The sequence below is a fragment of the Odocoileus virginianus genome, chromosome 31 (assembly GCF_023699985.2).
Source record: "Odocoileus virginianus isolate 20LAN1187 ecotype Illinois chromosome 31, Ovbor_1.2, whole genome shotgun sequence".
Taxonomy (NCBI): domain Eukaryota; kingdom Metazoa; phylum Chordata; class Mammalia; order Artiodactyla; family Cervidae; genus Odocoileus; species Odocoileus virginianus.
This window is the reverse complement of record NC_069704.1, coordinates 13,115,582-13,127,861: the sequence shown is the minus strand read 5'-3', so window position 1 is coordinate 13,127,861 and position 12,280 is coordinate 13,115,582. Positions and strand designations below refer to the sequence as shown.

The 12,280-nt window shown below is 47.3% G+C and overlaps 1 protein-coding gene across 7 annotated transcripts in view; it reads right to left on the bottom strand.

Annotated features, from left to right (window-relative positions):
- Positions 1-12,280, bottom strand: part of PTPN3 (protein tyrosine phosphatase non-receptor type 3) — a 151,704-nt gene that overhangs the window by 70,018 nt on the left and 69,406 nt on the right. For 5 of the 7 annotated variants that reach the window (XM_070459322.1, XM_070459319.1, XM_070459321.1 and 2 more), the window contains 4 exons: positions 9,055-9,209; positions 3,389-3,496; positions 3,270-3,312; positions 445-523 (listed from right to left, as the gene is read on the bottom strand). In XM_070459322.1, the coding sequence (XP_070315423.1) occupies positions 445-523; positions 3,270-3,312; positions 3,389-3,496; positions 9,055-9,209 (385 nt within the window). Of the gene's footprint in view, positions 1-444; positions 1,897-3,269; positions 3,313-3,388; positions 3,497-9,054; positions 9,210-12,280 lie in introns of those variants that run through there. The other 2 variants (XM_070459324.1, XM_070459323.1) reach the window with 2 other exon arrangements.

Genomic DNA, 12,280 nt, shown 5'->3' with positions numbered 1-12,280 from the left:
TTCTCAGAAAGTTCTCAGTTAAGAGGCCTCTGGTTCTCCTAAAGAGCTCACTCCTAGCCCTTCAGAGACACCGGGATGTTTGATCGGTAGAGGACTTTGACAAACTCCCTGCCTGCAGAAGCAGAAAATACCCAGGTTCTCAGACCACAGGTGCCCAGTTGAAGAGGAGCCTGGATGGAAGGGGAGGGTGGGAGGTGGTGATAGGAGCATGCTGGGGACCGCACCAAATCAGAAAGGGACAGAAAGAGGCTCAAGATGAAGACTAATTTGCTGATTAAAATTTCAATACACGTCGCCCAGTTTTTACTGGGATCTTAAGTGACTGTTGGTGCAGTTATACCCAAATGAAGGATCTGACCACAGTGGGAAATTGAAGAGTACATTTTTTAGTGGTTACTCAATTTTTACACACTAAATAGAAAACTTAAGAAAAAAGGTTATTACCTGGTTTGTTCTTGCTGTAGTGTGTTGGGATCAGGTATAAAAAATCTTACTCGAAAATGCAGGGTACAGGGGAAACCTCCTACAACATTTTTCAAAAACAAATTAAATTTTCCCTTTAAAAAAGGCAATGTATGTAAGCAGCTACTGTCCCGTAAGTCACACATTTTTTTTTTTTTTTTTACTAGACCACAGCTTTTTCCATCAATAAAAGGATGAGCTTCACAAAAAGAGTGCATGAGTTAGATAATTGTTCAGAAATCTCCAAGCCTATAAGGAGTAAAATATTTTTGCAACGTCAGCATAAAATGAGATATAATCTGTTTTCCATAACATGTTTAACTTAGGGAGGTGTTCAAACACTGCACTCCGTCATCTGTATTAGGAATTTTAAAAATCCTTAATTTAGCAGATTAAACAACTCACAAAGAAAATGTCTCACATATACAATGACTCCGTACTTTTCAAATATTTTCAGATACATTCTTGAATGTAAACACCGCCACGACTATGAATAGGCTAGGGTGCTGTTGATTGCAGCATGCAACAACTTAGCCACCAGGCTTGCACTCAGCCACTCAGAGTTTTGCCTTAGGTCACACAGCCGAGGACAACACCACAGTTAATTGCATTGAGTCTTTTGATTCTGCGTGGCCACATTTTAAAATTAATTTTGATCCTGGAAAATATTTCATGCTTTTAATGCAAAGTGAATACTAAAAATGATTCATGTACCGGCAAATATTACACAGCTAACATACTCAGATATTTTATGCATCAGGGCCAAGAGTTCATTTGCTTGTAAGGATAGACTTTGTCCATTTCTTTTGCTGGATGTGGTAACAGATGATCAGATTTTGTCTCAAAGATCCCACACTCTTCATGTCCATTTTTCTCTTCTCCATTACTCAGTATATAGTCACTGATCCTTTCCAGAACTTTCTTGCTCTCTGAAACCCAAGCCTTTTCTACCCTGCTCTCCTCCACTGAGCTCCTCTACGGGAGTTCATTCTGGGCTCCACCCTCCCATCTCAGATGAACTTCTGTCTTTATCTCTGGCTTGTATCAAAGTCTCTAATGGTGTGTGTGTACCTGTGAATGTACCTCTGTGCAGGGACCTGGGTCCAGGGGGTGGTTCTTAGCTCGGTGCAGGCTGACGACCTATACATCAGGGGATGGGTAAGTCCTCCCAATAGCCTGGACGCCCTACTGGCTCCCCTCCCTGCCTCCCCGCTCTGTAACTTCTCATTTCTGTGTTCCAAGCATGCCCCCTCGCCGTTCTCATCCTCTTCTGTGCACCCAGGGCATCCTATCACGAGCTCAGGGCTACCCCAGAGCTGTCTCTACCCTTGTCTCCATCCCTACACTTGGCTGTAGGCTCCTTGAGAGCACGGTCCAACTCTCAGTCCCAGAGCTCAGCCCAGTGCCACGCCAGAGTCCGAGCACGGGACCTGCCTGCTGAGAGAATTAATAAGAGAATGAATGACAACACCTGGCCATGCACACGTGAGCTCATTCCTCTGTGAATTCAAACGGGGGCACATATTTGCCTGCACAGCATCTCTGTGGCTCCCCCTGGTACTTCCCAATGCTAAGGACACAACTCATGGGAGGAAAGAGGGCTGAGGCCTGAATCCAGGTAAGGGCAGCAATGGGGTCAGAGTCAGGTCTGATTGTTGTTATTCCTTCCCGCCTTGGTGCCAGGCCAGTGGCGAGCATGTCATCATGGGTGTGCACTTTCATGTGTGAAGATCCACCTGCCTTCACCCCCCGATCATCTACTGGCCACCTCCTATATGGAGAGCACCACGAGGGATGTGACAAGTACCCTACCTGCAAAGAGCTGGCCGTGTTGCAAAGACGATAAAGGCCAATAACTCAGAGTGAAGGAGGGGGTATTCTGAGACACAAGGCGGGCAGGGATCGATGTAAGGGAGGGGAGAGGGAGGCAGGGCTTCTATTAGAGGAAATGGAATCTCAGTGGCATTGAAGAGAAACGGCAAGACTGGGATATAGGGAAGTGGGACGGAACAGCATTCCCAATGGGGGAACAAACCCAGGGAAGGCAGAGGGGAGGCTATGTGGCCCTGCATGTCAGTTTGGTTTGGGGCAAAAAGTGCATACAGAGGAACAGAGGGCGCGATTGGAAACCCAGGCAGGGAGTGGGGTGAGGTGTAGCTGGACAGCCCGCCTAACTGGAAGGTAGGATATAGCAACAGGATATACTCATGTGTGTTTATCTGTGACACTATCTATCCATGCCTCTGCTTCCAGGGAATGGAACTGTGCTCCTGAAAGGACTGGCAGTGGGGGTGGGGGTGGGGGGTGGGGGGGAGGGTGTGATGTGTGTGTATCATTTTTTTCCCATCCTGGCTCTCACACTGGGCTGAAAAACTGTGCTGCTGAAATGGACTGGGGCGGGTGGGCAGGCAGGTGTGTGTGTGTGTGTGTGTGTGTGTGTGTGTGCGCGCGCGCGTGTGTGTGTGTGTGTGTGTGTGTGTCTTTCCCATCCTGGCTCTCACACTGGGCTGAAAAAGGTTATCGTCCTTTCCCTTTCTTTCCTATAAAAAGAAGTGTGGGTTCCTCTTAGCCACCTTCTTTTACCTTTCCCTCTCTTGCCCACAGCTGCCGAGGGGCCTTGGGGGCTGATCTGGAAGTTTCTCTGCTAACTCAGAAGTCAGGCAGGAGGAAGCCAGCTTACTCATGTCTCCTGGGCCACCTGGAATCCAGGTTCCAGATGTTTCACGTATGCTGAGAACTGGAGGAGAGAAACGGGCCGTGATACGCTAACACCTAGTGTTCAAGGGAAATGGGAAGCTCACACCCACCTTTTAACTGCTTCCTGATGGGTTTGCTTGCTTCAAGCCATCTCTGTTGGGTGAGAAAACATAAGATATAAAACCAACCTCTGCAGGAGCCCAGCATGTTCTCAAGGGAGGATACTCACGGGAGAGTCCAGCGAGTCATCACCATGCTGTAAACCGAAATACTCCTTCTCAGTCACACCCAGGTAGTTGTAAGCCATGTCCAGGAGAACTTGACCGGTATCTTGTTTCTAGGAAAGAAAACGTCCAGTGGACAAAATTTTAAAACAAATTAAGAGCTGGTCTCTAGAGTCTTTATTGCAGATAAGAAGGTATTAAAACATGTGGCGAGATTTCATGCACACACACACACCCTACAATATGTGTATATGTGTGTGTGTGTGTGCACGCGCGGGCACATGCTCAATCATGTCCAATTCTCTGTGACCCATGGACTGTAGCCCACCAGGCTCCTCTGTCCATGGGATTCTCCTGGCAAGAATACTGAAGTGGGTTGCCATTTCCTCCTCCACAGTATCTTCCCCACCCAGGGATCAAATCCATGTCTTTTGCGTCTCCTGCACTGGCAGGCAGATTCTTTACCACCACACCACCTGGGAAGCACTACCCTACACTAAGAAATGCTTTAATAAATTCCAAGTCAAGAAGCACCACTGAACATATGGAAAATAAGGCTAAGGTAAATATGACTTAGAAGAATGAGATCAATTTAATTTTCTAAGATTTCTTCCTTCCTCTTAGCTGAGATTCCCAAGTGATAATGTCTGAATTGGAAAACTAAGACGTCCTGATGACAGTAAACTCTGCGTGACCTGCTCATGGATTATCCACAGCAAAACGCTAATCCACGTCGGTCCGTGTTGGCTCCTCAGAAGCCAGGCAAGTGTATGCAGGGAGGAAAACTCGAACGGCATGAAGGAAGACAGCTAAGAATACTCAAATGCCATTGAAAGTACCCTTAAAGGGATCTGGCAGGGGACACTGGAGGATTATCTGCCTCCCTACTCTGCGCCATCTGAAGTGAGAAGCCAGTGGAGACATTCAACCCACTTCACATCCAGAGCAGGGCTCAGCCACCTTCTCCACTTGGCGCTCGGGAGCGGGCGTGGGGCTGGGGAACGGGGTCAGAGCCACAACACGCGTCCTCTTCCTGCCCTCCCGGGGAGGCCAGCTGTGCAAGCAGTGAGCGTGACTGGGTGTGTCAAGCGTCATGGAACACTCGGGGCACAGCGAACACAGCCAGGCAGGGCAAGGCAGCCCCTGACCGTGGTCTGCAAGGGTGACGGGCTGAGCGCCACGCCCTCCCTCCAGGTGCAGGCACTCCGCAAAGGCAGCGAGCGGATGGCCCAGTGCAAAGGCACGGGGTGGGAACTGCAAATTCTACTTGAACACGCAGACTTCTCCGGAATCCTTTGAACCCAACCCTTTAACTTAAGGGCACTGTGAGTCAGAAATAGACCGCGTAGAGAACCAGCAAAGGCAGCTTTTTTCGGCGCCTGAGAGCACATGATGCACCTGAAAACAGGTCACCACGACCAGGATGGGGAGAGTTAGATAACTGTCAGCCCCTCCTGCGGCTGCTTCTCCAGGACAGTCTCACATTATCTGGCCCACAGCGTGGGAACATGAAGACACACCCCTGTCCTGAACACGTCCCCTTCCTGCCCCGGGCCCTGGCTCCTGCTGCTGCCTCCGCTTCCCAGGTCACCTCCCATCCCAGGGGAGTCAGGATGGTTTGGAAAAGATGACCTAGTCCACACACTCCAAATCATGACATAGTCTCTCCCTGAATTACAAGATACTCACGATGCCAAGAGCTATCTGTTCCCTTTGCTGAAGTTATTAGTTGTACGATTTTATATTATGTTTAACGTGAACTGTGGTGCCGGAGAAGACTCTTGAGAGTCCCTTGGACAGTAAGGCAATCAAACCAGTCAAACCTAAGAGAAGTCAGTCCTGAATATTCATTGGAAGGACTGACGCTGAAGATGAAGCTCCAGTACTTTGGTCACCTGATGCGAAGAGCTGACTTGTTGGAATAGACCCTGATGATGGGAAAGACTGAGGACAGGAGAAGGGGGCAACAGAGGATGAGATGGTTGGATCATGTCATCGACTCAATGGACACAAGTCTGAGCAAACTCTGGGAGCCTGTGAAGGACAGGGAAGCCTAGCGTGCTGCAGTTCACGGGGTTGCAAAGAGTCAGCTACGACTGAGCAACTGAACGACAACAAAATCAATCACTGTAATCTATGGGGCATCTACAAGGAGCCAGCCTCGGACCTCTGCACATTTCACATAGGATCTCCAATCTGCGCAGCAATGTCACACAGCCATCACCACACTCCCTGTGCAGAGAAGCAAACGGCGGTCCCAAAGGTTCCGTGCCTTGAGCCGTCAGCTGACGGGTGGTCTGACTTCCTGACTCAGGTGGGTCTGATGCCAGAGCCTGCATGCGCCCTCCGCACCTCCTCTCTCCCCTCTGGAATGCATCATCCATCATTCCAGTATCTGCATAACTCACCCAGTTCTCAAAAGGACCCGAAATAAGACTCATTTTTGATTGAGGCCTCCAGGCCCAGCACCCCACCAGAGGTCACCCTGGCTACATCAGGTCACTGTCCAAGACAGCCTTGCTCTCTGGGCTGAGCTGAGAACAGCTGACGTCCACGGCCAGCTTCCCTGAGGATGCCTGCTCCTGGTCATGAGACGGTCTGGGCTGAGGAAGCTGAATGTGACCCCCGGGGAGCAAAAACATACAAAGCGATGGAGATTCTAAGCTGGAACCCAGCCCTGGTATTCCCGGGTCAGACTTGACCAGGCTGCTGGAAGCCAGGGGAGCAGCCCAGGCAGCAGTGAGTCACGATGACGTCCGTCACTGATGATGACCGGGTGCCCGCTGAACACCAGGCTCTGCTCTGAGGCTCCACGTAACCTCTCGGTGGATGCCGTCCTCATCACTCTTCCTCCTTAAAACATGTTCTCACTTGGGATTCTCATTCCCTCTCAGCCTCCCCTCATCTCCCCAGACAGTTTCCTGCTTGCTTCTTATCTCCCCAGCCTTTAAACACCGCACGTCAGTCGTCTCCTCTATTTTCAAGTGATCCTGAAATAACATCTCTACATCCACACGTGTATCCAAGCCTAGACTCTTCCTTCAACTCATTTGTGTACATAATGCCATGTCTACCAAGACAAGTAACAAGTATCTCAAACTGACCACGTCTAAAACAGAACCAGTTATTTCTGCCCCTCAAACCTGTTTCTCTCTCAGCCTTTCCCATTTCTATAAATTGCAACTCCATCTTGCCTACTGCTCAGGCCAAAAACCTTGGGGATCACCTTGAGGCTTCTTTCACATCCCAGATCCCACTGGTTCCATGTTTTAAGTTACTTCCAGGCTTGGTTTACTCTTGGCCGAATGACCACCTCGTCTAATGATCATGGTCTCTGCCACAGGCTGACAGTCTCAGCCCTTGTCCCGCCCCCACCTCCCAGTCACTAGAGCATCCTGAGTAAGACCTGAGTCAGATCGCATCAGGTCTCTGCCCTAACCCTTCAACACTCTTTGCCTTATTCAGAACACAGCCAGTGCTCAGCATGACCTACTAGGCTCTTCACAATCCCCCTGTCCCCTCAAGAGGAAAAAAGTTATGTTAAAAATGAAAAACAAAACAAAACACCCAAATCCTACCTATTTTATTACAGAAAAAGTTGGTTTTTCTCCTCCAGACTTAAGTGGGAAAGAGGAAAAATTAACTATCTGCACCCAAATGTTTTGTTGTGACATAGGAAAATAATCAAGCACAATGTTAAATTCCATCCTTAGTGATTTTTTTTTTTTATTCTATCTGTACCATCTGCTGTGTTCATTCCTCCGATCCTGTGTCCACCTTGATGTGGGAGTAGGGGACATTTTGTCAAAAGGCACACTGGTGTATGTGTGTTTGCCAGCTCATTTGTTTATAAAACATTTTATCATATTACAAAAAAAATCTTTTGAAATGGCTGTTAGGGCTTCCAAAGTGGCGCAGTGGTACAGAATCGCCCACCTGCCAATGCAGGAGATGCAGGAGATATGGGTTCGATCCCTGGGTTGGGAAGATCTCCTGGAGAAGGGAATAGCAACCCACTCCAGTATTCTTGCCTGGAGAATCCCATGGACAGAGGAGCCTGGCAGGCTACAGTCCATGGGGTCGCAAAGAGCCAGACACAACTGAGCACGCATGCATTAGAAGAAAAACTAAACAGCCTGTCACCTGTTATTTCTGACCTCATCTCTGGCTCCCCTCCTCCTCGCTCAGTGGCGTCCAGCCTGTTCTGTAACCACACTAAGGGAACCGCCCCAGGGCCTTTGCTCTCCTGCTGCTTCTACCTGGAATGTGCTTCCTCCAGAGAAGCACATGGTTCTGCCCTTACTTCCTTTAGGTCATCTCTGAGATGTCATCCTACAAGTGAGGTCTTCCCTAATCTATAAAATGACAACTCCACCCTTTGCCCTGCCCTGAACTCTCCACCCTTATTATCCAGATTTTTCTTCTAAGTACATAATATCACCTGACATAACACACATTTGCTTATGGTCCGTTTCCTCCTTCTGGGAGGTAAGCTTTAAAAGGACCCAGATGTTGTTCTGTTCACTGCTGTATTCTCTGCACCCAGAACAGGGCCTGGCACATAGTAGGTGCTCAGTAAACGTGTGCTGAATAAACATTCATGTTCTTGTCAGGAAGAAGAGCTAAGGAACAGCTCCAGGGCAATGTAAATTTTAACAGAAGGGCCAGGTCGAAACTGACCTGCCAGTTTACAGCAACCGAAAGAGACCTGTGGGGCCTTTAGAGAGCACCCACCATGTGGTGACTTGATATACACCACCCTCTTCTCTTGCCTGCTCAGGTCCACAGTGACCTGGGGTCAGCAGCAAGCAGACTCATGGGGTGGGGGACATTCCGGGACCAGTTTTTGTTACCCTTTGAATTCTTGTGGCCTCCTATCATCCCCCAGTGGCTCTCCTATACCCTCTTTTTTCTTTCTGACGCCTTCCCTTGCATACTGAGTTTTCCAGGCTGGGGCAGTTGCCGGCAGCCAGCCTGGGATTGGAGATGACCCCTTTAGGACTGGCCAGAGGGATGAGAGAGACAGGCAAAGGTCACAAAAACCCAGGTGGTGAGCGGGGAGGGGTGAGGCGGCAGGGCGGCTACTGGTTAGGCATCACGCTGCTGACGGAGGACTGGAGACCTCATTTCTAGCCCTGCTTCTCCCACAGGCTTGAGGTGGGAGAAGCCAGGCTGTCCCCAAGCCCTGCCATCTGGGTAGCTAACCACCTCACGACCCCCCAGAGAGGACCCTCTATTTACCGTCTGCACATCTAATGAGCATCTGCTGTGTGGCAGGCACAGTGAAAACGATGCTATTGCCATTCTACAGAGCTTGAAGCGTGACGTATGACCTGATAGTTGTAACTACTACCCATGCAATGTGACATGGGCTCCAATAAAGCATACGCGGGGCACCATTACTGCAGAATCAGCTCAGGAAGTCAAAGATGTCACAGAAGCAGTTAACATCTAAGACTCTCACAGTTTACAAAGAAGAGAGGGAAAGACATGTCAGGTAGAGACAAGAATGTGGGCAAAGTTTTCATGGCTATTTCTAGGTCAAGCTCAACATGCAAGATCGGAGACATCAATTATTTTAAAATAATTCTCTTCATTTTACAATCCAAGAGATGGAAAAATATTTCTCTGGGGCATTTATTCAGAAAAAAATTAAATCTGGAGAACTTACGTTAACTTTAAAGGTCTGTACCAAGCCATCTAAAAAGCGGACGCTACAGATGACTTCCGATCGCGTTTTCTCTTTGGGTAATTCTGAGGTGCGTATGTTATTAATTCTTCCACCCAACGCACGTAACCGGGAGGTCATAACTATCGCTGAATAACCTGTAACAGAAGACACGCCTGTTAGCTCTAATATGCAAATTACCATTTCCATCTGAATGTATCTCTCGGTCTATCCATCCCTCAGCTGTCTGCCTGGATCTTCACAAAATCATCTGAAGACCTCAGATAAATGTGACTTGGATGACAAACGACATTCCCTTTGAGTTTTGACTTCTAAGCTGCTTTAGACAATATTTACCAATCAACTATAACACATTCAGAGAATTACATGGCTTATTTGTGTCTTATTATTTCCCTAGTCTAAATCTTCTAATTCATATTTTCCATGCATGTAAATTTTTATGTTTTACTACTTTATATATTTGTGTATTCTACCCCTAAGATTTTTTTTGCACCACAGAACTAAATGTGGTACAGAAATTATTTAAAATATGAAGACATTTATTGATCAATTAGACTACATTAAGAACGTCTATTCATTAAGAGGCTATTTAAAAGAAAAGGCAACCCACAGAGATAACTGTAATAAATAATTACAAAGGATATACAAAGAGCTCCTATAAATCAAAAAGAGAAAAAACAAGTAGGTAAAAAATGGGAACATCAGTTGTCAAAGAAATGCAAAGTGAAACCTCAAAGCAACAGTACCACACACCCACCAAAACGGCTACCAGGAAATCTGACAAAACCAAGGGTTGGCCACAGTGAGGAGCACCTGGAACTCTTGGGCACTACGAATGAGGATGGAAATTAGTGCAACTAATCTGGAAAACTGGCAGTATCTACTGGAGCTGAACATACGCATATTCTGTGAAATAATTCCACTCCTAGGCATAATTCCAAAAGAAAAGGATACATTTATCTGCTAAAAGACATGCATAAGACTTCATAATAGCTGCAAACTGGAAAAGACCTACTAGAACAAATAAACTATAGTAGAGTCACGCCATGCACAGACTACACGGCAAAGAAAGTAAATGAACTACTGTGATACACGATAGCATTTCTTCCAGTGTTGTGTTGAGCAAAAGCAGCCAGACTCAATAGATGACCTAGCATGATTCAATTTACCCAAAGTTCAGCTCCAGGCAAAGCTAATCAATAGAAGACAGGACAGCAATTACCTCTGGGTGCAGTGACTGAGGGGGTGGACAGGGGTCTTCTGGGGTGTGTATAGTCTACTTCCTGACTGGGGTGCTAGTAACACTGATGTACTCTGTGAAAATGCATCAAACGTCATCATGATTTGTGCTTTTTTTTTTGATGTATATTTCAACAGAGTTTACTTTTTAAAAACATGAATGAAGAGGAAATTAAGAGAGCAGTTTGCAAGCTGAGCACGGTATACTCAGGGAACAGTAAGGAAAGTGGCTTTACCAGTGAATGCAATCGTGAAGTGTTAGACTAACAAGGCTAAAGTTGTATGCAACCTAGGACACGGTCACTTTGTGCAGGCAGGAGGCAGGTGCATCCAGGCCAGCTCCTCGGCTTAGGAACAGAGGTGTAAATCTGACAAGACTGGGTGGAAAAGCAGATAAAGATGAAGGCCTTAAAAGCAATTTAACGTCCGTTTAAAAATTAATTTTCTGCAGACTTTCTCTGACGAGCCAGGCCTCTGCATATGCTACTGCTTCTGCCTGGGAAGCTCTTCACCTTCTCCTCTTCACCTTATTAACTCCTGCTCGAGCCTCAGTGCTCGGCATGAGGATCACCTCCTCAGGGAAGCCTTCGCTGGCATTCCTAATGACTCATGTATTTGTTACAGGCTCTCTCCACTGCTCATCATAACTTCACATTTATAAATGATGATGAATTTAATATCTGCTTCTGCCACTAGAAGCTGAGCTTCATGAGGGCAGGAACCAGGTCTGGTCTTGCTCACTGCATCTCCCAACACCTAGCTCTGGGAGCAGTTGATAAATATCTGAGTGAATCAATGAACAAAATGAAAACTGAAGCCAAGATTATAGCCTGGAAAAAAGAAAATAGTACAACCTAATAGATAAACATGGGATGGTGGGAACAGGCAGGAGAAAAGGATGGGGTGAGAGTGGAGGCTTCGATTAGAACGCAGGGTGGACCCCCAGGTCCACTCTGAACTGGGGTTCTGTTGACCCGGGTCCTCACACTGCCACGTGCACACACATCACCTGGGGATCTTATTAAGATGCAGACAAGGATTCAAGCAGGTCTGGGCGGGGCCTGAGGACCTGCATTTCTCAGACTGCTGGGTGATGCCGAAGCTACAGGGCCCACACTGTGAAGGGCAGTCACACACACTCAGAATACCGCACACATGTATTAGGGCAGGGCCAGAGAGCAAAGATTTGGCAGTCAGAAGCAAGGAAGGAATGAGGACAAAGCTAACGAGGGAACTGAGGGAAGTCCAGCTTCAGGAATCACAGAAGCACAGCTTAGATGCAGGCAGCAAAGACACAGGAGAGATGAAAGCTGTGCAGAAGATACACCCAGGACAGAAGGGTGTCCTTGGGTATTTCAGAAGCTAATCCTACTTCAGAAGCTCCAGGAAAACCTCCATTCTTTTGGAGATGGGGACAGGAAGTCTCAAAAATTCATCAAAAAAGATTCCTGGGACTGACAATAGATGGGAACTTGTCACTTACGAAATTCCACCCACCCCACCACCTCCACTGTGCCCTTTCCAAGGAAAATGTCATCAGAAGAAGGGGTGCGTTTTCTGAGTAATATCGAAAGTTATCAAAAGACAACAAACGTGTTCCATAATGCCTTAACTGCCTTGAATTTCAAATGTCAAATTTATTATTTAGTCCTTGTCGAAGAATTTCAGGTGGGTTATAAAAAAAAATTTTTTTTTTTTAAAAGATACAATAGAACCATTTCCAGTATTGTTCTTAGTGGGAGGTGCACATCAGAGCTACCTGGGGAGTTTTCAGAAAATATGCCGTCCCTGCCCCACAGATGGTGACTCAGCATCCCGGGGTGTGGCACAGAATGACAATCCTCCTGGGAAGCCCTCAGAGGGTCAGGCCCGTCTGGGCTAGAAGAGCGAGTTTTGGGGGGAACCTCAGAGTGTGTTTCAGATGGTCAGATTTAGAATACAGTCAACCCTCCAGACCCAAGGTTCCTTG